Below are 27,928 nucleotides of genomic sequence, written 5' to 3'. Positions count from 1 at the left end.
TCTATGTATCAGACCCATAGCTCTCATAGTCAAAGTGCTAAAATGATAGTACTATCCAGCCTACATGAACGACATAAACAGGGAAACTTTAACCCACTTAAGCCCCGGAAGGTTTACCCCCCTCCATGACCAGGCCATTTTTTGCAATAACTGAAAAATGCGCAGTCGTGTGACGCTGTACACAAATACAATTGATGTCCTTTTTTTCCCCCACAAATAGAGCTTTCTTTTGGTGGCATTTGATCGTCTCTGCGGTTTTTATTTTTTGCGCTATAAACAAAAAAAGGCCGACAATTTTGAAAAAAAATACATAATATTTTTTTTTTACCTTTCTGCAATAAAACATACCCAATAAAAAAAAATAAAAAAATAAAAATCAAATGTATTCATCAATTTAGACTAAAATGTATTCTGCTATCTTTTTGGTAAAGAAAATCCCAATACGCGTATATTGATTTGTAGACGCTATAACTTTTTGCGCAAACCAAACTATGGCATATTTTTATAGCATTTTTATTTATTTTTTACTAGAAATGACGGTGATCAGCACTTTTTAGCAGGACTGCGGCAGACAAATTGGACACCTGATACTTTTTTGGGGACCAGTGACACTAATAAAGTGATCAATGCTAAAAAAAAAAAAAAAAAAAATAATATATTATATATATATAATATATAATATATGCAGTCACTGTACTAATGACACTGGCAGGGAAGGGGTTAACATGAGGGGCGATCAAAGGGTTAAGTGTTCTCCTAGGGAGTGCTTTCTAACTGTCTGGGTAATTGCTTAACTGGAGGAAGACAGATCCGTGTTCCTTATTAGCAGGAACACAAGATCTCCATGTTCCTCTCTGACAGACCGCCGTTCTGCCTCTCCTGCCAACGATCAGCGAGTCCCGGTTGACATCGCATCCGCCGGACCCACTGATTGCCTCCCACTGTGTCCAATCACGGCGTGTCGCCGGAAGCGCACCCCAGACCCTGTGAATTCGCACCGGAGGGCTGCCCCGCCGTAGTATATCTGTGTGGGGCGGTCCTTAAGTGGTTAAAAAGGCATACAGCTCAAAAGATTTGAAGCCCACATTTAATGTCCCTTTAAATGGTTTGTTTGGGCCAGCCTGACCTAGCTATTTCCTGCACCAACAGGTCCACTTCGTGGGCATGCTGTATTAACCTATGTAGCTACCTACAGTATACAGAGCGGCGTTCTGGCAGTGGGATGGCGACTTCCCATCGTCCTCCCAGAACAAAATCAGGAAGCTTTGTATTCTACAACAGTTGTCATCAACCCTGTCCTCAGGGCCCACTAACAGGCCAGGATTTATGTATTACCTTGGGGAGATGCAGACTAGAATACTGCAATCACTGAGCAACAAATTATATCACCTGTAATGTATTTCGGTTATCTTGCAAACCTGGCCTGTTAGTGGGCCCTGAGGACAGGGTTGATGACCACTGTTCTACAATACTTTTATTACTATACAGGATTTATATAGCGCTGACAGTTTACGCAGCACTTTACAACATTAGAGCAGACAGTACAAGTACAATACAATTCAATACAGGAGGAATCAGAGGGCCCTGCTTGTTAGAGCTTACAATCTAGGAGGGAGGGCCAAGTTATACAAAAGGGTAATAGCTGTGGGGGATGAGCTAATGGAGAAAATAGTGCAGTTGTTAGATGGAGGCAGGATAGGCTTCTCTAAAGAGAAAAGTTTTCAGGGATCGCCTAAAAGTGGATAAATTTGGAGACAGTCTGACAGATTTGGGTAGGGAATTCCAGAGGATGGGCGAGGCTCGGGAGAAGTCCTGGAGGCGGATATGAGAGGAAGTGATGAGGGAGCTAGAGAGCAGGAAGTCTTGGGAGGAACGGAGATGGCGATTAGGTTGGTATTTTGAGACTAGGTTAGTGATGTAGCTGGGGGCAGAGTTGTGGATGGCTTTGTAACTTGTTAGTATTTTGAATTTAATTCATTGGGCAAGTGGTAGCATTCATGATGGACTGAAGGGGGGATAGTCTATTTAAAGGTAAGCCAATGAGGAGGGAGTTGCAGTAGTCGAGGCGAGAGATAACAAGGGAGTGAATCAGGAGCTTTGTGGTTTCATTGGTTAGAAAGGGACATAGTTTAGAGATGTTGCGGAGGTTGAGGCAGCAAGCTTTGGAAAGTGATTGGATGTGGGGCTGAAAGGAGAGTTCAGAGTCCAGGATAACACCTAACACCCTGACATGTGGGGACGGGTGGATGGTTGTACCATTGCTCTGGACAGAGAAGTCAGGGGAAGAGGTACGTGGGGGAGGAAATATTATAAGCTTGGTTTTGGACAAGTTGAGTTTGAGGAAATGGTGTGACATCCATACAGATATGTCGATTAGTAAGTTAGTGATGCGTAAACAGATTTCTCTGACCACCTGCCATGGAAATCATGACATCATTCACCCGCCTTGTCACCTAAACCAATCAGAGAACGCTTTGTATTAATTCATAGGATACAAAGCTTCCTGTATATGGCTGAGAAGCTCTCAGCCAGACTCGATTTTGTTCCGGAAATTGTATGGTAAATCCCCATACCACTGCTGGAACACAGCGCTGAGACAACTGATGGTTAATTCAGCACACCCAGCAAGCTCAGTAAATAGTTTCTTGGGTCAGCTTGGCTCAACCAAACTATTTAAAAGGGTCATTAAGCCCTCGTTCACATAGGGCCGACTTGACATATCAAATCACATGTCAAATCGGAGCCTATTGCGGGCAACAGCACCATCCAAATCGGTCCGATCCCGACTTTGCGGCACCGATCCCCAAAAGTAGTTCCCACACTACTTTTGGCGACTTCAGGGGTGATTTGAAAGGACATCTGTGCATGAACCCACACAGATGTCTCTCAAATCTCCCCCAAATTCCCACTGAAATGCCGGTTTAAAATCGTGCGAGTTAAGCTGAACTCGCATGATCTCAAACCCGCATTCAGTGTGAACCTGGGCTAAAAGTCTTAAACCTGTTTAACACTGCAGATTTTTAAAAATAGTTTTGCCTACAGCTGTGCCTAAAAAAAAAAAAAAAAATACCACACAGGTCCATCCAGTTCAACCCATATGCATGTATGTATGCGTGATTTTTATTCTCTAACAATTCCCATAGCCTTGTTTATTCTACTTCCCAAGTAAGACCTCTAAGGCTTAATGTACACGGGACATTTTAACTTTAACTTGACAAATAGTAAACGACATTTAAAACCATCTGTTTTGCTGCGTTTAGGAGATTTTTTTTTTTTTTTAAATCCCCCCCCCCCCCCCCCCCCCCCCCTCCAAATAGTCACAAATGTATCTCCATTAAAAAAACTCCTGGCGGCTAAATGCAAAATACCGCGTTTACAAGCTGTTACAGGCACTTGGTGTTTGAAATGCCTCTGAACATTCGTCCTGAATGCATTTTTTTGCTTTCCAAAAAATGCTTCTAAACTCAACTGCCTAGAAATCGACTATAAACGACCCCCGTGTATATGTACTGATAAGATAACATAGAGGAGAGTTCAGGGGCAGCTGAAAAAAAAAAAATGCTCAACTGCTCCTAAACGTCTGTTTACCAGCAGCAGTGTACATGAAGTCTAATGCCGCGTACACACGATCGCACATTCCGACAACAAAATCCATGGGGTTTCTTTTTTCCGACGGATGTTGGCTCAAACTTGTCTTGCATACACACGGTCACACAAATCTTGTTGAAATGCCGAACGTCAAGAATGCGGTGACGTACAACACTTGCCTATTTGTTTGATAAGTTCCATTTTTGGGTGAAACTCTGTTTTAAAGATAAAGAAAAAAAAAAAAAAAAAACTTCTGACTTTACAACCCCTTTAAAGTTAAACTCCAGCTCAAGTATCCTAAATGTGATGATGTTCTCATAGCTGCAAATTTCTTTTGCACCATCTAACCAAATACGTCTTTTTGGCATCTCTGTAGTGTGACGTACCAACATCAGACATGGCAAGAAGATGCTCCTTCTCAATATCACTCAGGTCAGCGTCTGATATGCCAACAATTCGGCCATTCTCCAACTCCACCTGCTTATACAGGGTCTTTCTCCTTTTGTGCTCCATTTTGGTTTAGAATGCAGTTCTGTCAACGAAGAGAAAAATGTAATTACTGAAACATTCAGACAACATTGCGTCAGAACTCAAAGGGTTGGTTCATGCACTATGATGCACTATGCAGTCAAGGGGCCTCAGTACTTTTAAAAACACTACATGCCTTAAAATATGAAGACTCATCGCTGTTTACACAGAGCCTGTCTGAAAAACAATCAATGGACGCTCTCCCAGAACTGGACGACCGTGCTGTAGTCACCATTCGGCTATAGTGCGGTGGCCAAGTGGTTAGAAACTGAACTCCAGGGTAAGTAAATGTTGAGTGGCGTGTATTTCTTCCTTTATTTCCTCCAGATCTGTGCATGAGGCTTCTCTTCTGTGATTAGTCCCAGCGGAAGCCAATCAGCGGGGTGCTGACCGCCGTTGAAAAGTGTCCGCGCATGGGCAGAACGGAACAGCAGTCCAGCCAATTTCCCTATCAGCTGGCGTGACGTCACCATAGCGCATGCGCACATTGTAGGAGGCTTTTTCCGACGGGAGATACCATTTGACGGGCACAAGTGAAAGCTATGCAAAGAGCAGAGGGACACCGTATTTGTCATAGTGTGCCTCGCTGTTGCACCGCAGGCTTACCGTGTGCTCAAGGTCCGCTTTTGTCTGTGTTGCAGGGCGGGTTGTGGGTGTGTTGAACGGCGGGTTTTAACTCACCCACAACCCACCCTGCAACAGCGAGGCACAATGTGATGACTACGGTGTCCCTCTGCTCTTTGCATAGCTTTTAATTGTGGCTGTGAAATGGTATCTCCCGTCGAAAAAAGCCTCCTACGATGTGCGCATGCGCTGTGGTGACGTCACTGCAGCTGATCAGGAAATCAGCTGGAGTGGTGCCCTTCCGTTCTGCGCATACGCGGACACTTTTCGATGGAGGGCACATATCAATAGAACACCGGCACCCGCTGAGACACGCTGGATGGAGCTCTGTATATGTAAACGCAGAGCTCTGTCCTGTCAGCAGGGGGGGGGGGATGTGCTGGATTTTGTTCTCCTGCAAAGCATAGGAAAGATCTCATAAAGACAGGAGCCCCCCCCACTGTACACAGAACAGCCACAGAACACCAAAATGCAGCGGCCCCCACGTGCTAGTCAGGGGCCCCTATTGTGCGTACACTGGCCAACCACAGTGCCAGATCCCAGAAAGACAGGAGCCTCCTACCGCTCCGGCTGGGCAAAGAGCACCAAAATACAGCTTACCCGTGTGCTAGCCAGGCACTGCACCGGGGGCCCCTACTGTGTGCACACTGGCCCAAGTAATGGCGATGGGGGGGGACCCCAAGTAACGGCGACGGGGGGGGGGGTAACCCCGAGTGACGGCGACGGGGGGGTAACCCCGAGTGACGGCGACGGGGGGGGGGGACCCCGAGTGACGGCGACGGGGGGGGGAACCCCGAGTGACGGCGGGGGGGCACCCCAAGTAACGGCGACGGGGGGGGGGGAACCCCGAGTAACGGCGACGGGGGGGGGAACCCCGAGTAACGGCGACGGGGGGGGGGGAACCCCGAGTAACGGCGACGGGGGGGGGGGAACCCCGAGTAACGGCGACGGGGGGGGGGGAACCCCGAGTAACGGCGACGGGGGGGGGGGGGAACCCCGAGTAACGGCGACGGGGGGGGAACCCCGAGTAACGGCGACGGGGGGGAACCCCGAGTAACGGCGACGGGGGGGGCACCCCAAGTAACGGCGACGGGGGGGGCACCCCAAGTAACGGCGACGGGGGGGGCACCCCGAGTAACGGCGACGGGGGGGGCACCCCGAGTAACGGCGACGGGGGGGGGGGGAACCCCGAGTAACGGCGACGGGGGGGGGGGGAACCCCGAGTAACGGCGACGGGGGGGGAACCCCAAGTAACGGCGACGGGGGGGGAACCCCAAGTAACGGCGACGGGGGGGGAACCCCAAGTAACGGCGACGGGGGGGGCACCCCAAGTAACGGCGGGGGGGGGCACCCCAAGTAACGGCGACGGGGGGGGGGGGGGCACCCCAAGTAACGGCGACGGGGGGGGGGGGGGGAACCCCGAGTAACGGCGACGGGGGGGGGGGAACCCCGAGTAACGGCGACGGGGGGGGGGGGGGGGGAACCCCGAGTAACGGCGACGGGGGGGGAACCCCAAGTAACGGCGACGGGGGGGCACCCCAAGTAGCGGCGACGGGGGGGGCACCCCAAGTAACGGCGACGGGGGGGCACCCCAAGTAACGGCGACGGGGGGGGGGGGGGGGCACCCCAAGTAACGGCGACGGGGGGGGGGGGGGGAACCCCGAGTAACGGCGACGGGGGGGGGGGAACCCCGAGTAACGGCGACGGGGGGGGGGGAACCCCGAGTAACGGCGACGGGGGGGGGGGGGGGGGAACGCCAAGTAACGGCGACGGGGGGGGGCACCCCGAGTAACGGCGACGGGGGGGGGAACCCCGAGTAACGGCGACGGGGGGGGGAACCCCGAGTAACGGCGACGGGGGGGGAACCCCAAGTAACGGCGACGGGGGGGCACCCCAAGTAACGGCGACGGGGGGGGGCACCCCAAGTAACGGCGACGGGGGGGGCACCCCAAGTAACGGCGACGGGGGGGGCACCCCAAGTAACGGCGACGGGGGGGGCACCCCAAGTAACGGCGACGGGGGGGGGGCACCCCAAGTAACGGCGACGGGGGGGGGCACCCCAAGTAACGGCGTCGGAGGGGGGGCACCCCAAGTAACGGCGTCGGAGGGGGGGCACCCCAAGTAACGGCGACGGGGGGGCACCCCAAGTAACGGCGACGGGGGGGGGCACCCCAAGTAACGGCGACGGGGGGGGGGGAAACCCCAAGTAACGGCGACGGGGGGGGGTGCAAAGTACATATATGAATTTATTCTTTAGGAGGGTGTAATATCACTTCACCCAGGAAGGTGGGAGTTTCCACTTAATATAACCTCTGATCTCCCCCCTATATGGGCCCTCCTGGACTCCAGTGTGGAGAGGTAAACATCCAACTTCCCCGACTCTCTAGACTAGAGTGTGGTGAGAACATTGGGGCCTTCCTCCATATGGTACCCCACCCCCACCCTATCCTGACCCCCCTCACCCTCTCCCTTCCCCCACACTCGTACCTCAGGCACACAGGACCCTGCTCCTTCTTCTCCTCTCCTCCCGCCGCTGTCCGCCCTCCTCCTCCTTCTCCTTCTCCTCACTTTACCAGCCAGACAAACCTTTCCGCGACACACACTGAGGAAACCGACGTCACGGCGCTCTTCCTGGCACGCTGCCAGCACGACAAAATTGGGATTGGGTGTGGCATCGGCTGACGCCAACTTGGAACGCATTGTTTGCGGTTCACGCTGATCACCCCCTGCTGGTTGAGAGCGGTATTGCACAGGAAGCCGGAAGTGGTATGACGGCTGGTGGTGGTGGTGAGTATGTGCTGGGGGGACAGCAGGACTGAGGGGTGCAGGGACAGCTGTGGTTAAAGCAGCGCTCTATGGGAAAAAGGTCAAAAAATATGTCCATATATGTATTAATATCATAAATTGTATACACCTTGGGGTTCACTATACAGTCAGGTTGTACAATCTTTGTTTTACACATTCCATTCAATTATTATTAAGGCAGGCTCTTATGCTACATCGTTGAAGGTAGATCTAAAGTAGATTGTACAATGTGATTGTATAGTGTATGGCCAGCCTTAGGCTTCATGTACACGGGACGCTTTACAACCTCTCCTGGATGATTTAACTTGACAGAGAGTGACCGATGTTTATAAAAACGTCCATTGTGCCGCGTTTGCGTTTAGAAGCGTTTTTTTACATTGAAAATAGTCAAAAATGTATCTCCATTAACCACTTCAGCCCCGGAAGGATTTTACCCCCTTCCTGACCAGAGCACTTTTTGCGATTCGGCACTGCGTCGTTTTAACTGACAGTTGCGCGGTCGTGCGACGTGGCTCCCAAACAAAATTGACGTCCCTTTTTTTCCCCACAAATAGAGCTTTCTTTTGGTGGTATTTGATCGCCTCGGCGGTTTTTATTTTTTGCGCTATAAACAAAAAAAGAGCGACACTTTTGAAAAAAACTGATTATTTTTTACTTTTTGCTATAATAAATTTCCCCCAATAATATATAAAAAAACATTTTTTTTCCTCAGTTTAGGCCGATACGTATTCTTCTACATATTTTTGGTAAAAAAAAAATCGCAATAAGCATTTATTGTTTGGTTTGCGCAAAAGTTATAGCGTCTACAAAATGGGGGATATTTTTATGGCATTTTTATTGATAATTTTTTTTTTTACTAGTAATGGCGGTGATCAGTGATTTTTATCATGACTGCGTCATTATGGCGAACAAATCAGACAATTTTGACACATTTTTGGGACCAATGGCATTTAATATAACGATCAGTGCTAAAAAATTGCATTGATTACTGTGTAAATGTGACTGGCAGTGAAGGGGTTAACCACTAGGTGGCGCTGTAGGGGTTAAGTGTGTCCTAGGGAGTGATTCTAACTGTGGGGGGATGGGACACGTTACTGATCACTGCTCCCGATTACAGGGAGAGCTGATCAGTGACACTGTCATTAGGCAGAACGGGGAGATGCTTGTTTACATTAGCATCTCCCCGTTCTTCCTCACCGTGAGACGATCACAGGTATGCCCGCGGACATCGAGTCCGCGGGACCCGCGGTCACGGAGCTCCCGGCGGGCGCGCCCGCGAGCCGCCTCTTAAAGGGCAACGTACAAGCTATTACAGGCGTTTCCAATGCCCCTGAACATCCGTCCTGATCCGTCCATTTCTTTGCGTTCCAAAAAATACGTCTAAACTCAACTGCCTAGAAACGATTATAAACGACCCTGTGTACATGTACAGATAAGATAACATAGAGGAGAGCTCAGGGGCAGCTGAAAAAAAACACCCAACTGCTCCTAAATGTCCGTTTACCAGCAGCCGTGTACATGAGGCCTTATTATGTGTTGTGGTAACATTCAGTAAAATTCTGTATTTTATTGTGAATTACATTTTCTAATTTTTAATAGAGTAATTAAGGGAGGCTGTCTGTTTAATTTTTTTCATCCCTGTCCCATTGTGGAGATTTCCCTTCACTTCCTGTCCCATAGCCAAAACAGGAAGTGAAAATAAATGCTTTCAAATTTTAAAAGGATAGTTCACATTTACAACAAAAACTGCCCATGAAGACAAGGGGAGTCTGTAGATGAAAACAAACTGTGCAGCTCTGAGTAAAAATGAATAATACCCTTGCTATAAGTGTAGATCAGGGATATGCAATTAGCGGACCTCCAAGCTGTTGCAGAAGTGCAAGTCCCATGAGGCATAGCAAGAATCTAACAGCCACAAGCATGACGCTCAGAGGCATGATGGGACTTGTAGTTTTGCAACAGCTGGAGGTCTGCTAATTGCATATCCCTGGTGTAGGCCATTTACATACCTCATGAAGCCTGACTGGAATACTCCCAGGACATTGCTAAGTGAGGCCCAGTCGTCACTGCTCACCTCCACCATGACAGGAATGAGCTCTTTCTCTGGTTCCAACCCCCTCACATACTCTTTCTCCCCCCTGATGCAGTAGCTCTGAGCTCAGCATTTGAGAACTCACTCCTGTCATGGTGGAGGTGAGCAGTAATGACTAGGCCTCACTTAGCAACATCCCGGGAGTATTCCAGTCAGGCTTCATGAGGTATGTAAATGGCCTACATCTATAGCAAGGGTATTATTCATCTTTAGTCAGAGCGGCACAGTTTGTTTTTATCTACAGAGGCCCCTTATCTGCATAGGCAGTTTTGTGGTAAAGGTGAACTATCCCTTTAAAGAAATCCATTTGGGGCCCCCCAGGTCACCAGAACTAGTGTCCCCATTGGATGATTTCCCCTCTATTACATTTCTGGGGACAACCCAACATTTGGGATTTTCTTTTACTTTCACTTTTAACCACTTGCCGACCGCCGCACGACTATATACGTCGACAGAGCGGCACGGGCAGGCAAAAGGACGTGTATGTACGTCCTTGCCTGCCCGCGGGTGGGGGGTCCGATCGGACCCCCCCCCGGTGCCTGCGGTGGTCGGCAAATCTCCCCCGGCGATCGGAGGTGAGGGGGAGGCCATCCATTCGTGGCCCCCCCCTCGCGATCGCTCTCAGCCAATGGGATCATTTCCCTGCCTCTGTATTGTACACAGAGGCAGAGGAAATGATGTCATCTCTCCTCGGCTCGGTATTTTCCGTTCCAGGCCGAGGAGAGAAGACTGCAATGTAAGTGCACCAACACACTACACACAGTAGAACATGCCAGGCACACTAAACACCCCGATCCCCCCCCCGATCGCCCCCCGATCCCCCCCCAATCACCCCCCCCCCCCCGTCACAAACTGACACCAAGCAGGTTTTTTTTTTTTTTTTTTTTTTTTTTTTCTGATTACTGTATTGGTGTCAGTTTGTGACAGTTACAGTGTCAGGGCAGTGAGTGTTAGGCCCCCTGTAGGTCTAGGGTACCCCCCTAACCCCCCTAATAAAGTTTTAACCCCTTGATCACCCCCTGTCACCAGTGTCGCTAAGCGATCATTTTTCTGATCGCTGTATTAGTGTCGCTGGTGATGCTAGTTAGGGACGTAAATATTTAGGTTCGCCGTCAGAGTTTTATAGCGACAGGGACCCCCATATACTATCTAATAAATGTTTTAACCCCTTGATTGCCCCCTAGTTAACCCTTTCACCACTGATCACTGTATAACCGTTACGGGTGACGCTGGTTAGTTTGTTTATTTTTTATAGTGTCAGGGCACCCGCCGTTTATTACCGAATAAAGATTTAGCCCCCTGATCGCCCGGCGGTGATATGCGTCGCCCCAGGCAGCGTCAGATAAGCGCCAGTACCGCTAACACCCACGCACGCAGCATACGCCTCCCTTAGTGGTATAGTATCTGTACAGATCAATATCTGATCCGATCAGATCTATACTAGCGTCCCCAGCAGTTTAGGGTTCCCAAAAACGCAGTGTTAGCGGGATCAGCCCAGATACCTGCTAGCACCTGCGTTTTGCCCCTCCGCCCAGCTCGGCCCAGCCCACCCAAGTGCAGTATCGATCGATCACTGTCACTTACGAAACACTAAACGCATAACTGCAGCGTTCGCAGAGTCAGGCCTGATCCCTGCGATCGCTAACAGTTTTTTTGGTAGCATTTTGGTGAAATGGCAAGCACCAGCCCCAGGCAGCGTCAGGTTAGTGCCAGTACCGCTAACACCCACGCACCGTACACCTCCCTTAGTGGTATAGTATCTGAACGCATCAATATCTGATCCGATCAGATCTATACTAGCGTCCCCAGCAGTTTAGGGTTCCCAAAAACGCAGTGTTAGCGGGATCAACCCAGATACCTGCTAGCAACTGCGTTTTACCCCTCCGCCCGGCCCAGCCCAGCCCACCCAAGTGCAGTATCGATCGATCACTGTCACTTACAAAACACTAAACGCATAACTGCAGCGTTCGCAGAGTCAGGCCTGATCCCTGCGATCGCTAAGTTTTTTTTGTAGCGTTTTGGTGAACTGGCAAGCACCAGCCCCAGGCAGCGTCAGGTTAGTGCCAGTAGCGCTAACACCCACGCACGCACTGTACACCTCCCTTAGTAGTATAGTATCTGAACTGATCAATATCTGATCCGATCAGATCTATACTGGCGTCCCCAGCAGTTTAGGGTTCCCAAAAACGCAGTGTTAGCGGGATCAGCCCAGATACCTGCTAGCACCTGCGTTTTGCCCCTCCGCCCGGCCCAGCCCAGCCCACCCAAGTGCAGTATCGATCGATCACTGTCACTTACAAAACACTAAATGCATAACTGCAGCGTTCGCAGAGTCAGGCCTGATCCCTGCGATCGTTAACAGTTTTTTTGGTAGCGTTTTGGTGAACTGGCAAGCGCCAGCGGCCTAGTACACCCCGGTCGTAGTCAAACCAGCACTGCAGTAACACTTGGTGACGTGGCGAGTCCCATAAGTGCAGTTCAAGCTGGTGAGGTGGCAAGCACAAGTAGTGTCCCGCTGCCACCAAGAAGACAAACACAGGCCCGTCATGCCCATAGTGCCCTTCCTGCTGCATTCGCCAATCCTAATTGGGAACCCACCACTTCTGCAGCGCCCGTACTTCCCCCATTCACATCCCCAACCAAATGCAGTCGGCTGCATGAGAGGCATTTTTATGTCCTCCCGAGTACCCCTACCCAACGAACCCCCCCAAAAAAGATGTTGTGTCTGCAGCAAGCGCGGATATAGGCGTGACACCCGCTATTATTGTCCCTCCTGTCCTGACAATCCTGGTCTTTGCATTGGTGAATGTTTTGAACGCTACCATTCACTAGCTGAGTATTAGCGTAGGGTACAGCATTGCACAGACTAGGCACACTTTCACAGGGTCTCCCAAGATGCCATCGCATTTTGAGAGATCCGAACCTGGAACCGGTTACAGTTATAAAAGTTACAGTTACAAAAAAAGTGTAAAAAAAAAAAAAAAAAAAAAACACAAACAAAAATATAAAATAAAAAATAATAGTTGTCGTTTTATTGTTCTCTCTCTATTCTCTCTTTCTCTATTCTCTCTATTGTTCTGCTCTTTTTTACTGTATTCTATTCTGCAATGTTTTATTGTTATTATGTTTTATCATGTTTGCTTTTCAGGTCTGCAATTTTTTATACTTTACCGTTTACTGTGCTTTATTGTTAACCATATTTTTGTCTTCAGGTACAGCATTCACGACTTTGAGTGGTTATACCAGAATGATGCTTGCAGGTTTAGGTATCATCTTGGTATCATTCTTTTCAGCCAGCGGTCGGCTTTCATGTAGAAGCAATCCTAGCGGCTAATTAGCCTCTAGACTGCTTTTACAAGCAGTGGGAGAGAATGCCCCCCCCCCCCCCCACCGTCTTCCGTGTTTTTCTCTGGCTCTCCTGTCTCAACAGGGAACCTGAGAATGCAGCCGGTGATTCAGCCAGCTGACCATAGAGCTGATCAGAGACCAGAGTGGCTCCAAACATCTCTATGGCCTAAGAAACCGGAAGCTACGAGCATTTTATGACTTAGATTTCGCCGGATGTAAATAGCGCCATTGGGAAATTGGGAAAGCATTTTATCATACCTATCTTGGTGTGGTCAGATGCTTTGAGGGCAGAGGAGAAATCTAGGGTCTAATAGACCCCAATTTTTTCAAAAAAGAGTACCTGTCACTACCTATTGCTATCATAGGGGATATTTACATTCCCTGAGATAACAATAAAAATGATTAAAAAAAAAAAAAAAATGAAAGGAACAGTTTTAAAATAAGATAAAAAAGCAAAAAAATAATAAAGAAAAAAAAAAAAAAAAAAAGCACCCCTGTCCCCCCTGCTCTCGCGCTAAGGCGAACGCAAGCGTCGGTCTGGCGTCAAATGTAAACAGCAATTGCACCATGCATGTGAGGTATCACCGCGACGGTCAGATCGAGGGCAGTAATTTTAGCAGTAGACCTCCTCTGTAAATCTAAAGTGGTAACCTGTAAAGGCTTTTAAAGGCTTTTAAAAATGTATTTATTTTGTTGTCACTGCACGTTTGTGCGCAATTGTAAAGCATGTCATGTTTGGTATCCATGTACTCGGCCTAAGATCATCTTTTTTATTTCATCAAACATTTGGGCAATATAGTGTGTTTTAGTGCATTAAAATGTAAAAAAGTGTGTTTTTTCCCCAAAAAATGCGTTTGAAAAATCGCTGCGCAAATACTGTGTGAAAAAAAAAAATTAAACACCCACCATTTTAATCTGTAGGGCATTTGCTTTAAAAAAATATATAATGTGTGGGGGTTCAAAGTAATTTTCTTGCAAAAAAAAATAATTTTTTCATGTAATCAAAAAGTGTCAGAAAGGGCTTTGTCTTCAAGTGGTTAGAAGAGTGGGTGATGTGTGACATAAGCTTCTAAATGTTGTGCATAAAATGCCAGGACAGTTCAAAACCCCCCCAAATGACCCCATTTTGGAAAGTAGACACCCCAAGCTATTTGCTGAGAGGCATGTCGAGTCCATGGAATATTTTATATTGTGACACAAGTTGCGGGAAAGAGACAAATTATTTATTTATTTTTTTTTTTTTTTTGCACAAAGTTGTCACTAAATGATATATTGCTCAAACATGCCATGGGAATATGTGAAATTACACCCCAAAATACATTCTGTTGCTTCTCCTGAGTACGGGGATACCACATGTGTGAGACTTTTTGGGAGCCTAGCCACGTATGGGACCCCGAAAACCAAGCACCGCCTTCAGGCTTTCTAAGGGCGTAAATTTTTGATTTCACTCTTCACTGCCTATCACAGTCTCGGAGGCCATGGAATGCCCAGGTGGCACAAACCCCCCCCCCAAATTACCCCATTTTGGAAAGTAGACACCCCAAGCTATTTGCTGAGAGGTATAGTGAGTATTTTGCAGACCTCACTTTTTGTCACAAAGTTTTGAAAATTAAAAAAAGAAAAAAAAAATTTTTTTTTTTGTCTTTCTTCATTTTCAAAAACAAATGAGAGCTGCAAAATACTCACCATACCTCTCAGAAAATAGCTTGGGGTGTCTACTTTCCAAAATGGGGTCATTTGGGGGGGAGGTTTGTGCCACCTGGGCATTCCATGGCCTCCGAAACTGTGATAGGCAGTGAAGAGTGAAATCAAAAATGTACACCCTTAGAAATCCTGAAGGCGGTGATTGGTTTTCGGGGTCCCGTACGCGGCTAGGCTCCTAAAAAGTCCCACACATGTGGTATCCCCATACTCAAGAGAAGCAGCAGAATGTATTTTGGGGTGCAATTCCACATATGCCCATGACCTGTGTGAGCAATATATCATTTAGTGACAACTTTGTGCAAAAAAAAAAATAAATAAATAAATAAATTGTCACTTTCCCGCAACTTGTGTCAAAATATAAAATATTCCATGGACTCAACATGCCTCTCAGCAAATAGCTTGGGGTGTCTACTTTCCAAAATGGGGTCATTTGGGGGGGGGTTTGTGCCATCTGGGCATTTTATGGCCTTCAAAACTGTGATAGGTAGTGAGGAGTAAAATCAAAAATGTACGCCCTTAGAAATCCTGAAGGCAGTGATTGGTTTTCGGGGCCCCGTATGCGGCTAGGCTCCCAAAAAGTCCCACACATGTGGTATCCCCATACTCAGGAGAAGCAGCTAAATGTATTTTGGGGTGCAATTCCACATATGCCCATGGCCTGTGTGAGCAATATATCATTTAGTGACAACTTTTTGTAATTTTTTTTTTTTTTTTTTTTTTTTTTCCATTATTCAATCACTTGGGACAAAAAAAATGAATATTCAATGGGCTCAACATGCCTCTCAGCAATTTCCTTGGGGTGTCTACTTTCCAAAATGGGGTCATTTGTGGGGGTTTTGTACTGCCCTGTCATTTTAGCACCTCAAGAAATGACATAGGCAGTCATAAATTAAAGACTGTGTAAATTCCAGAAAATGTACCCTAGTTTGTAGGCGCTATAACTTTTGCGCAAACCAATAAATATACACTTATTGACATTTTTTTTTACCAAAGACATGTGGCCAAATACATTTTGGCCTAAATGTATGACTAAAATTGAGTTTATTGGATTTTTTTTAGAACAAAAAGTAGAAAATATCATTTTTTTTCAAAATTTTCGGTCTTTTTCCGTGTATAGCGCAAAAAATAAAAACGGCAGAGGTGATCAAATACCATCAAAAGAAAGCTCTATTTGTGGGAAGAAAAGGACGCAAATTTCGTTTGGTTACAGCATTGCATGACCGCGCAATTAGCAGTTAAAGCGACGCAGTGCCAAATTGTAAAAAGTGCTCTGGTCAGGAAGGGGGTAAATCCTTCCGGGGCTGAAGTGGTTAATGGTAAACGGGACATAGAGAGGGGTGAATCTACCTGATGGAGGGTACAGACAGCAATAAAAACTGACAGGGGTTCTAATCCCTCTCCACTCTATCCAAAGCTAAAAGAAGATAAAAAAGTTTTCCCTTCAGTTATACAATGGTTCAGAATGGAGCCTATTAGAGCTGCACGATTAAGCGTTAAAAAAAATCAGCGATCTCGATTCAACTCCCCTCACGATCTTAATTTGGCATTTCCACGATTCATTAATGGAACAAGTGCAGGTTCTCTGCTCTCTCACAGCTGTCAAAAAAAGAAAAACATCCAGCAAAAGTTTTATCGATTTTGCTCAACACTGAGATAATGAGAAACATTGTATCATTTGGTTCTTTTAGATCAAAGGGATGAACTTCGGTCTGTAAATGAGGTCAGTTTAACCACTTAAAGCCGAGTTCCATCCAAAGGTGGAACTTCTGCTTATCCGATTCCCCCCCCCCCCCCTCTGGTGCCAAATTTGGTACCTTTCGGGGGGGAGCGGTTACCTGCTTTTGACAGCTATACTCTCCCCACTTCGTTCAGACCTCGCCGCAGCGAGGTTCATCAGAAGTTGGGCCTCCCTCTTCCTTCCCCTTTCCCCTACTGCCGGACCAGTAAGAGAGTGCAGTGCGCTTCACGCATGCGCAGTAGGGACATGGCTGTGAGGCTGCAAGGCTTCACGGTCAGGTTCCCTTGCTGGCAATGGCGGCGGCAGCACCCGACAGCCAATGGAAACATCAGCTGGGGTGCCGACATCGCTGGATCACTGGACAGGTGAGTGTCCTAATATTAGAAGTCAGCAGCTACAGTATGTGTAGCTGCTGACTTTTTTAATTTTTGGAGGGGGCGAAACTCAGCTTTATAGACAAGGTCTTTTTCTGACACTTTTTGCTTACAAGTTAAAAGAGAAGTATGGGGGGGGGTGTTGGCTCATTTATACTTACCTAGGTGGATGCAGCATCGGTCCCCCGCCACCTCTACACTGAGAACCGAGCGATCGACCATCGCCGTTAGCTCGGTTCTCACAGATCCCCAAGAGGAGAGCTGCTGACTATCAATCAGCAGCTCTCCCCCCCCCCCCACGCTTACTGGAGCGCTGAGCTGTGGAGGGGTGGGGAGCTGAGAGGCACCTGGCGGATCCAGACTTTATTGTCGTGATGATGTGGTGCCTGGACTGATTCCAGTGACGTCACAGGAATGAATTGCACTCCTGTGACCCATAGGAGAAGCCCAACCAAATGAGCTCAGGCTGGACTTCTCCTTTAAAATCAGTATTGTCTGCTAGAAAATTACTTAGGACCCCCATACATTATATATATATATGTGTGTGTGTGTGTGTGTGTGTGTGTGTGTGTATATATATATATATATATATATATATATATATATATATTTTTAGCAGAGACCCTAGAGAATAAAATGTCGGTCATTGCAATATTTTATGTCACACTGTGATTGGGCAGCGGTCTTTCAAACGCATTTTTTTGGGAAAAAATACACATCAATGAATTAAAAAAATAAATAAACAGTAAAGTTAGCTCAATTTTTTTGTATGATGTGAAAGATGATGTTACACCGCGAGAATCTTGATCTTTATTCCAAGCAAACAAATTGTGATTCTCATTTTTTTCCAGACTCGTGCATCTCTAGCGCTTATATATGTGGGCGCGACTTACCTATACGTGCGCTTCTGCACGCAAGCTCGGAGGGACAGGGAACTTACGTTTTATTTTGTTATTTTATTTTTACTGTACATCCAGCAGCCTCACATGTTGGCGAGGGACATAATTTCATTTGGGCCAGCTTGGAACTTTGTAAAGTGTAGCAAAAGCCTGAGTTCGGCTTCAACTGAACAAGCCAAAGCTAGAAGCTGATTGGTTGGCATGCACAGGTGCCCCAAATTGTGTCTGCTCCAGTTTTAATAACCCCCCCCCCCCCACCCACTATATATTATTAATAATAAAAATATGAATGGGCCCAATGAACTATCGGGCCCATCATTTTAAGCGCAGACTGCCAGATTGCAACATTTTTAGTAGTGCAACAAATAAACGATGATTTATAATGCAAGTTCCTGTCAAGTGTGATGTGTATTACAAATAGGGAAATCCCAAATTGCAACAACTCGCAGAAATGTAGAAATTTTATGTAACATTTAAATGAAAAGATTGGATACGTTCTGGGCACAGAGAATAAGCTCATTTATCACCAAGCAGTAGATGGCGCAGGATTCCTAATTAACTATAGTCAATGCGACCTAATAGATCATTTGTTTTACCTTGATACTTTTTGTGACCGTTTCCCACAAAATCTTCCTGTTGCAATTTTTCACTCTGCGCCACTAATATTTTATCAGGGACCAGTGTGTTTTAACGTACTAAAATGCACACTGTCACCTAGAGTTTTATTTATTTATTTATTTATTTCAGGTACTTATATAGCGCCGTCAATTTACGCAGCGCTTTACATATATATATTATACTGCCACCTCATCCCTTTAAACCTGAACACATATGAATTACATGGGTTCTGAGGCTACTTAAATGCAGATAAGGCACCAAGTGAGTTTAATTACCACCTTAATCAGCCGCAGAACCTGTGTAATTAATGTGTGTTCAGGTTTAAAGGGATGAGTTGGCAACCCTACTGTCACCACTCCTTTTATCCAGAAGAGGGCCAAGATAAAGCTCTGCGTAGGATCCAAGTCGGAGCATCCATAGGGCTGAGGGATGGCCCCCAAGTGCCTACATTTATTCTCTGGGGTGTGGCTATTCCAGTAGACAGTAATGCATAGTGGGAGTTGGGATAGAGCGTCACACGCACCCACACTGGGTAGTTCTCAGGGATTTGACAAACAATCAGAGTGGCAGGGGTAGACACAGAGAAGGTAAGTAAGGGAGCTCTCTATCATGGGAACCGGATACTTTTTTCCAGAACAGGTGTTTCGTCAGATCAGAAGTGACGCTTCGTTGCGGCCATCTTGCTACACCCCGCACTCCTCCACAGTAAGGATACAGCGAGAAGGGGGCAAGCGGACATCTTGTTACACCCACTGGAGTCTTGCATTGCACACTTATTTTTAACAGTAAACTAAGTTTATATAGTCAAACACGTTATTTAAAAATCCGTCTGACCGTTAAGATGTTGAATTTTAAAAGCAGCAGCGAGCCTGCTGATCTGAAAGGTTAGCTTGGGTAATATTTGTGTTCCCTAAAATTTACATTATTGTATTTTTTACTGAAATTTTGAGCTTGAGATTGGAACTACCACCATTGTATTTCCGGGAACTCTGCTTTCTGAAAATATATACGGTACATTTTTGGGGTTGTAAGTAATCTTTGGGCCTAAAATTTAGATGTTAAGCATGTGTGCAAAAAAAAAAAAAAAAAAAACTGGCGGCAAAAGGGTTAAAGCTAAGATCTGGGAGAAAAAACATTTGCTATGCAAAAATACTGTCGGTACTGATCATTTATATGTCAAACGTTTGTAAAATGGCTGATTGTGAGGTTACTTCTTTCTTTTTGTATTTATATTCCATGTGTGCAGGTCCTCTGTGCCTCTCCCAGGATGTCTAGTTGTTGAATCATCCCTGGAGCTCCCTTGTGATTTGTTCGATACATTCCATCCCTCAATCTAGGATATAAAGAAGGAGACTAATTCACAAGGTAACCCAATAAGAACACATACCAAAAGCACATTTATTATATATACTGTGTGTGTGTGTGTGTGTGTGTGTGTGTGTATATATTATATATATATATATATACACATATATATATACACACACACACAGTATATCACAAAAGTGAGTACACCCTCACACTTTTGTATATTTTTTTTTATATCTTTTCATGTGACAGCACTGAAAAAATAACACTTTGCTGCAAAGAAAAAGTAGTGAGTGTACAGCTTGTATAACAGTGTACATTTGCTGTCCCCTCAATAACTCAACACACAGCCATTAATGTCTAAAACGCTGGCAACAAAAGTGAGTACACCCCTAAGTGAAAATTTCCAAATTGGGCCCAATTAGCCATTTTCCCTCCCTGGTGTCGTGTGACTCGTTAGTGTTACAAGGTCTCAGGTGTGAATGGGGAGCAGGTGTGTTAAATTTGGTGTTATCACTCTCACTCTCTCATACTGATTACTGGAAGTTCAACATGGCACCTCATGGCAAAGAACTCTGAGATCTGAAAAAAAGAATTGTTGCTCTACATAAAGATGGCCTAGGCTATAAGAAGATTGCCAAGACCCTGAAACTGAGCTGCAGCACAGTGGCCAAGACCATACAGCGGTTTAACAGGACAGGTCCCACTCAGAACAGGAATCTCCATGGTTGACCAAAGAAGTTGTCTTTAGGAAATAGATGTATGAGTGCTGCCAGCATTGCTGCAGAGGTTGGGGGCGGGGGGGTGTCAGCCTGTCAGTGCTCAGACCATACGCCGTATACTGCATCAAATTGGCCTGCATGACTGTCGCCCCAGAAGGAAGCCTCTTCTAAAGATGATGCACAAGAAAGCCCGCAAACAGTTTGCTGAAGACAGGCAGACTAAGGACATGGATTACTGGAACCATGTCCTGTGATCTGATGAGACCAAAATAAACTTATTTGGTTCAGATGGTGTCAAGCGTGTGTGGCGGCAACCAGGTGAGGAGTACAAAGACAAGTGTGTCTTGCCTACAGTCAAGCATGGTGGTGGGAGTGTCATGGTCTGGGGCTGCATGAGTGCTGCCGGCACTGGGGAGCTACATTTCATTGAGGGAGCCATGAATGCCAACATGCACTGGACAAGGAAACTTCTACAGGTAGCCTTAGGAATATTGAATATGCTGTCATAACAGTAATCTTCTATCTGAAGGCCAGCCGATGGGATGGGATCACAACACCAGCACCAAGGGATCACTACGCGTTTCGCTGTTAGCTTTCGCAGGAGATCCTATTGGTACTGGGAGGTACATTGAAATGAATACACAAGCTTGCAGATATTTATATATCACATGCATACATATTCACTTATTACATGATGAAAATACAGATCAAACATTATAGTAGATTTAAATTCAAAAGTCATTATAGCCAAGAGTGGATATTTTTGAAATACATACCATGATGAAATCACATGAGAGATATGGGAAATCCAAATCACCATGAGGTAAAGATGGAAAAAAGGGGGAAAGGGAGGAAGGGAGGATAAAAGAGTTTGCCTGACCGGCTCTGATGGAAATGGAAGAAGGTACCAAACAGCCTAATGAAGAGCCTCATTCATGTGTGGCAGCCTGCCAAAAAGTAATTTAAAGTTGACTTTAAAGAGGAAATAAACCCTGATAGGGTTTACTTCCTTTTTTCCCCCTGCAAAGTAAAAGCATAATGCACTTACCTGCCAACGAAGCCCGCGATGTCCCCGCTGGTGGAAGCGTCCATCTTCACTCTTCTTCCTTCCGGTGCCATGGACTATGGCTCTGAGACTGGCCGGAGTCGCATGACGTCACTCGCGCATAGGTCACGGCACGGGCCCTTTAGAAACGGCACGATCATGCTCTTTCTATGGTGCGCATGCACCGATGGCGTCAGCGCAAGCATATATGGTAAATATTTCCTAAACCGTGCAGGTTTAGGAGATATTTCCAGTATCTACAGGTAAGCCTTGTTATAGGCTTACCTGTAGGGAAAAGTGGTGTGTATGGATTTACAACCACTTTAATGGATCTGACGTATCTTTGTTATTGATTTAGTTATTTATTCCTCATCTTTCTATATATATCTCTCCATGACTATTATTTCACATGACACTACATATCAAAAAAGAGATAATAGTAAGAACAGAAAAGATGTAAACACAAATATGTGTGTCAAAAACGTATTATATAGATAATATATATGTGTAATATTCTGGTGCTTATGGCAATGAGGGGGGAAGAATGGAGGCGATCAATATGTGCGTTTAGACGTTTATTATGGGTATAGATGTAAATAATGATTATATTAATAGTTGGATATAATATACTGAAATGTATTATGTTTCAAACAGGAAAACTTCATCCACACTGAACTTCTCTCAAGGTATCCTCACACAGGGTAAAGGTTTAGACATAATGTAGGGACATTTTAGAATTTAAATTAGATGAAGCAGTAGGGATTTTCCACATCAGCCCAGCTGCGGACTCGTGATCCATGGTGGATGGCGTGGTCAGCAGTGGCTAGCTTGTGGTTATCAGGCGATCAGGAGGTGATATACTGCCACTTGCACGCCTGTTTCATGTTAAAATGTTCAATGGCTGGCCCCATTCAGCTCTGTTAGGCACTGTGGCAGGCGGTACCACCTGCACAGCTTTGCGGTCGCAGCAATGTGTATGGGCCTATGTAGCAGCCATTGCCTGATTTTGACAGTCGAGGCAAGCTAAGAACATACCACATCAGTCTTATTTTGCTGCTTGACTGTGCCCATGGCAAAGAGGCCTTAAGGCTGCATTCACACCTGATCGTTTTCAGCTCATAAAACACTTGTAAAATGCCAGAAAAAAAACGCCCAACAAGCAAAATCCCATTCATTTCAATGGCACCTGTTCACATCTGAGAGTTTTGTCACCTAAGGCAAAACTCCTGAAGCTCAAAAAAGTACATGAGCTTCTTTTTTATGCAGATTACATGCATTGTCCTGCTTTTTACATTGGTGACCCTTTGACTTGTAGAAAATCGTGGTAAAATCGCGGTGAAAACGTGCGACTGTCTGAAAAAAATGCGCTCAGGTGTGAATGCAGCCTAATGCCCCGTACACACGGTCGGATTTTCCGCCGGAAAATGTGTGATAGGACCTTGTCGTCGGAAATTCCGACCGTGTGTGGGCTCCATCACACATTTTCCATCGGATTTTCCGACACACAAAGTTTGAGAGCTTGCTATAAAATTTTCCGACAACAAAATCCGTTGTCGGAATTTCCGATCGTGTGTACACAAATCTGACGCACAAAGTGCCACGCATCCTCAGAATAAATAAAGAGATGAAAGTTATTGGCTACTGCCCCGTTTATAGTCCCGACGTACGTGTTTACGTCACAGCATTCAGAACGATCGGATTTTCCGACAACTTTGTGTGACCGTGTGTATGCAAGACAAGTTTGAGCCAACATCCGTCGGAAAAAATCCTAGGATTTTGTTGTCGGAATGTCCGATCAATGTCCGACCGTGTGTATGGGGCATTAGAGTCTTTGGCTACTTATTTACAATTTTACGTATCATCAAGTTTTCACTGAAAACACACAATCTGAATTGTTATTTTTTATTTTTTTAGGAATTTTATTGCCATATGCACAAAATGTACAATATACAGATACATGAAACATATAGCAAAATACATAAATGTCAATATACGATGAGCATTCCGTACAAATATAGTCAGATGCCAACATGTGTACATATTGCACATATAGCGGTTTTTTGGGTTTTTTTGCTTTATAGGCAAAAAAGGAAAATAAAACTATACATAACTATCCTGAAAACTATAATGCCGTGTACACACAAGCAGGATGTCCGACAGAAAAGTCAGACGAAAGCTTTTCATCGTATATTCTGATCGTGTGTATGCCTCATCTGACTTTTTTTTTCGAAAATTCTGACGGACCTAGAAATAGAACATGTTCTAAATATTCTATATTTCCCGATTCCTATCGGGAAAACTGCTTGTCTGTATGCTGTTCCGACGGAGCAAAAACGACGCATGCTCTGAAGCAAGTACAAGATGGAAGCTATTGGCTACTGGCTATTGAACTTCCTTTTTCTAGTCCCGTCGTACGTGTTGTACGTCACCGCGTTCTGGGCGGTCGGACTTTGGTGTGATCGTGTGTACGCAAGACAGTTTCAGAGGAATTCCGTCTGAACTCCGTCGGAAAAACCTTCAGAGTTTATTCTGACGGGGAAAACCGGTCATGTGTATGCGGCATAACAGAAAAGAAAGAAAAGAAAAAAACAAAACTGAACATTTCAGAGTGAACACAATCTAAATTTACACAAACATGTTCCATATTGGCTCTTATCTAAAAAAAAATGTGGCTTTTTTTTTTTTTAACTGAACTGAATGCCACATATTGCTTTCAATGGGCCTGTACATACAGGAGTGTAAATGTCAGAAAGCTTGTGCTGTGTTTTAGATCAGTAGAAAAAAGAAATCTGTATTACTGGTCAGTATTTTACACATCTGCATGTATAGATTACACCCCCTTCAATTATAGGAGCTAGAATCAGTCTGGAGTTTTTATGCGCATAGACACTTACAGACATTAGCTCATGTATATACATGTACAGGCGCATCTCATAAAATTAGAATATCATCAAAAAGGTAATTTATTTCAGTAATTCAATTCATAAAGTGAAACTCATATATATTATATAGATGCGTTACACACACAGTGATATATTTCAAGCATATCTATCTTTTCATTTTATTGATTATGGCTTACAGCTAGTGAAAATCCAAAAATCAGAATCTCAGAAAATTTGAATATTACATAAGACCAATAAAAAAAAGGATTTTTAATACAGAAATGTTGGCTTACTGAAAAGTATGTCCGTGTACAGTATAGTATGCACTCAACACTTGGCCGGGGCTCCTTTTGCATGAATTATGGCATCAATGTGGCGTGGCATGGAGGTGATCAACCTGTGGCACTGCTGCGGTGTTATGGAAGCCCAGTTTTTTTTTATAATGGCCTTCAGTCCATTTGCATTGTTGGGTCTGGTGTCTCCCATCTTCCTCTTGACAGATTCTCTATGGAGTTTAGGTCAGGCAAGTTTGCTGGCCAATCAAGCACAGTGATACCATGATCAGTAAACCAGATATTGGTACTTTTGGCAGTGTGGACAGGTGCCAAGTCCTGCTGGAAAATGAAATCAGCATCTCCATAAAGCTGGTCAGCAGAGGGAAGCATGAAGTGCTCTAGAATTTCCTGGTAGAGGGCTGAGCTGACTTTGGACTTGATAAAACGCAGTGGACCAACACCAGCAGATGACATGGATCCCCAAATCACCACTGACTGTGGAAACTTCACACTGGACCTCTTGCAACTTGGATTCTGTGCCTCTCCACTCTTTCTCCAGACTCCGGGATCTTGATTTCCAAATGAAATGGAAAATTTTCCAGTCTGTGATTATTTGGGGAGCCATGTCATTTGCTGGTGTTGGTCCCACTGTGTTTTATCAAGTACAAAGGCAGTGCAGCCCTCTACGAGGAAATTTTACATAAGAGGGTTGTAAAGGCAGAAGGTTTTTTTATCTTAATGCATTTATGCATTAAGATAAAAAGCCTTCTGTATGCAGCAGTCCCCCTCAGCCCCTGTAATACTTACCTGAGGTCCCTCTCTGTCCAGCAATGTCCATGAGTGTCTCAGCTATCCGAGATTCTCCTTCCTGATTGGCTGAGACACAGCAGCGGCACCATTGGCTCCCGCTGCTGTCAATCAAAGTCAGCTAGCCAATCGGGAGAGAGGAGGTGGAGCTGGGTTGGGGCTCCGTGTCTAAATGGACACAGATTGCTGTGACTCGGCTCGGGTGCCCCCATAGCAAGCTGCTTGCTGTGGAGGCACTGAACAGGAGGGAGGGGCCAGGATCACAGAAGAGGCACCCGAGAAGAGGAGGATCCGGGCTGCTCTGTGCAAATCCACTGCAACGGAGCCGGTAAGTATAACATGTTTGTTATATTTGTAGGAAAAAAACTAGACTTTACAATCGCTTTAAGCGTACGTCTGAGCAAGGGCCATGTTTGCTTAAATGGGGATGTACAGGTGTTCAGTTGCATCCCCCTGCAAAGAGTCCTATTGATGTCAATTTGGATGCAGCCACTGCACGGACACAGCCACTGCTACCAATTTGACAGCCGTGCGGGTGCTTGTCCTTTAACGCAGACAGCGTGCTTCTGGGTACACCCACCCACATGGATGCCAAATTTGGAGCAACGGCTTTGCCAGTGCAGCCGCTGCAACCCAGTTAACATGAATGGGACTGCCTGCACAGAGATAAATGACCTGTGAATCTATTCGGGCAAATATGGCCCTCGCATGAGCATACACTTAAGCATAGCTCCCAACTGTCCCTGATTTTGAGGGACTGTCCCTGATTTGGAACAAAGTTTCTTTGTCCCTCTTTCCTCCTCATGTGTCCCTCATTTTGGTCTTATCTATATAGTTGTATATAAAATGCACTATTTATCTTTCAAAAAGTGTTCCCCAGAGCTAAACCTTTCATCCAATTTCTAAATTGCTGCATTTATAAATCTCCAAAGCCAGTAAAGCCAAGGAGTAGTAATAAAAAAAAGCACTTGGGAGTTTAACAACTAATCATATTTTTTTCTATAATCCCCCCTTAGGGGGGGTGGCAGAGGGTGTGTCCTATGCCCACATGCTTTTGCTAATAGGTGTCCCTCGTTCCCATCTCAAAATGTTGGGAGGTATGCTTAAGTATGTCCTTGAGAATGAGGCTTTAGGCTATGTTCACACTTTTTGTGTGTAGGGAACAAATTTGTTCACTTTCCCGATATGCACAGATAAAGTGCTGCCATATAGCAGACACACGGCAGTGCCAATAATTCTTAATGGCACCCCTACGTATCTGCTAACGTGCGCTTTTTTGGGCACCCCAAAACGTCTGATGCTGCAGCAAAAGTCAGGGATTTCTTTTGTGCATTTCTCGCACATAGGGCAGCCGTCTGAAATAAATGAGCTGCCCTACATGCAATGCCCAGGCAATGCTTCTTCGCACCTGTAGTTCTTTGCCTTTTAATAAATGTTTCAATTGGTCATTTTTAAGCTTTTAAGCATTTTATCAGTGGATGTGAAAATTAGAAAAACATGTTTGGTGATCTGAGATGGAAACTGTCAGTCAGAGCAGAGAAAGGGCTGACATCATATTTTTACAGTTTGGAGATCCGTTCTCCAATTCCAATTAACATTTGAAAAGACACTGATTGCAAACGGTCATCACTTGTAGGTGTTAACCATATCAGTGATTAGTATCTCAACGATTGCTATCTGTATACATTCCTGGACTGCATAGCCTAGGCATGGACATTGGGGATCGCTCATTACTATGTATTTTCAGTAACGCGTGTCACTGCATGCATTTCAACACTACAGTGTGCCATTTGGAACAGACACACTTTCAGTAGTATTTGAATAAAAGGCCTAATTTTGCATGAACTTTGTTCGAAGCCCTTGGTGTGGAACAACCTTTTGTTGGGGTAAAGAAAAAAGAAAGCAAGAAGTGCATGAGACAAATTGAGTAGAAGACCAATTGACTCACCACATCCTACTGACCCTTATCATTGCAGCAATTACTAGGATATCCTGTAACTGCAATGCTTCCTCTTAATAACTGCTGTAATGATGTAATCATTATATTTACATTGCGCAAGTCTACCAGAACCCTGTGTAGTCTTCTCCCAACAAAGCAACACACATGTTGTACTTTAAATCCTTAAAGTGACCCTGACACTACAGGCTGCAGAAAGAAGAAGAGATAGCTCTGCTGCCACACACCTTGCCCTATCTGAGTGGTAAGCAGGTAATAGAAAGCAGTCTCACCTCGATTCATTCAGGCCACGTCCCCCAACATGTTTCACCCCATCCCTGGGACTTAATCATGGAGATTAATGATTAAGTCCCAGGGACGGGCTGAAACATGTTGGGGACATGGCCTGAATGAAGCTGAGGATGCTTTTACCTGCTAACCATTCGGCCGGGCTATCTCTTCCTATTTCTGCAGCTTGCTTTGGGTCTGGACAGACCTCTCCTCAGCCCGCACCCTCACTTGTCAGTGGCATCTAACTCATCAGACCTTGATAGCCTGAGTGGGGACCCTTAGGCATTTATCACCTATCACCACAAGGTCGCTTACATAAAAACTAGCCCTGTAAAACATGGGGA

The 27,928-nt window shown here is 45.5% G+C and overlaps 2 protein-coding genes across 5 annotated transcripts in view; one reads left to right on the top strand and one right to left on the bottom strand.

The window, feature by feature from the left end:
* Positions 1 to 7,388, bottom strand: part of TTC3 (tetratricopeptide repeat domain 3) — a 189,246-nt gene extending 181,858 nt beyond the window's left edge. For all 4 annotated transcript variants that reach the window (XM_073617200.1, XM_073617202.1, XM_073617201.1 and 1 more), the window contains exons 1-2: positions 7,228 to 7,388; positions 3,975 to 4,120 (exon numbers count right to left, since the gene is read on the bottom strand). In XM_073617200.1, coding sequence (XP_073473301.1) covers positions 3,975 to 4,101 — 127 coding nt within the window. In that variant the 5' untranslated portion in view covers positions 4,102 to 4,120; positions 7,228 to 7,388. The remainder of the gene's footprint in view (positions 1 to 3,974; positions 4,121 to 7,227) is intronic.
* PIGP (phosphatidylinositol glycan anchor biosynthesis class P) overlaps positions 7,377 to 27,928 on the top strand; it is a 65,981-nt gene continuing 45,429 nt past the window's right edge. The window contains exons 1-2 of the mRNA XM_073617204.1: positions 7,377 to 7,527; positions 19,565 to 19,683. The gene's annotated coding sequence lies outside the window, so the exon portion shown is untranslated. The remainder of the gene's footprint in view (positions 7,528 to 19,564; positions 19,684 to 27,928) is intronic.

The sequence above is a fragment of the Aquarana catesbeiana genome, linkage group LG02 (genome assembly GCF_042186555.1).
Source record: "Aquarana catesbeiana isolate 2022-GZ linkage group LG02, ASM4218655v1, whole genome shotgun sequence".
Taxonomy (NCBI): Eukaryota; Metazoa; Chordata; class Amphibia; order Anura; family Ranidae; genus Aquarana; species Aquarana catesbeiana.
The sequence above is the reverse complement of the archived record's forward strand: the minus strand, read 5'-3'. Positions and strand labels throughout refer to the sequence as shown.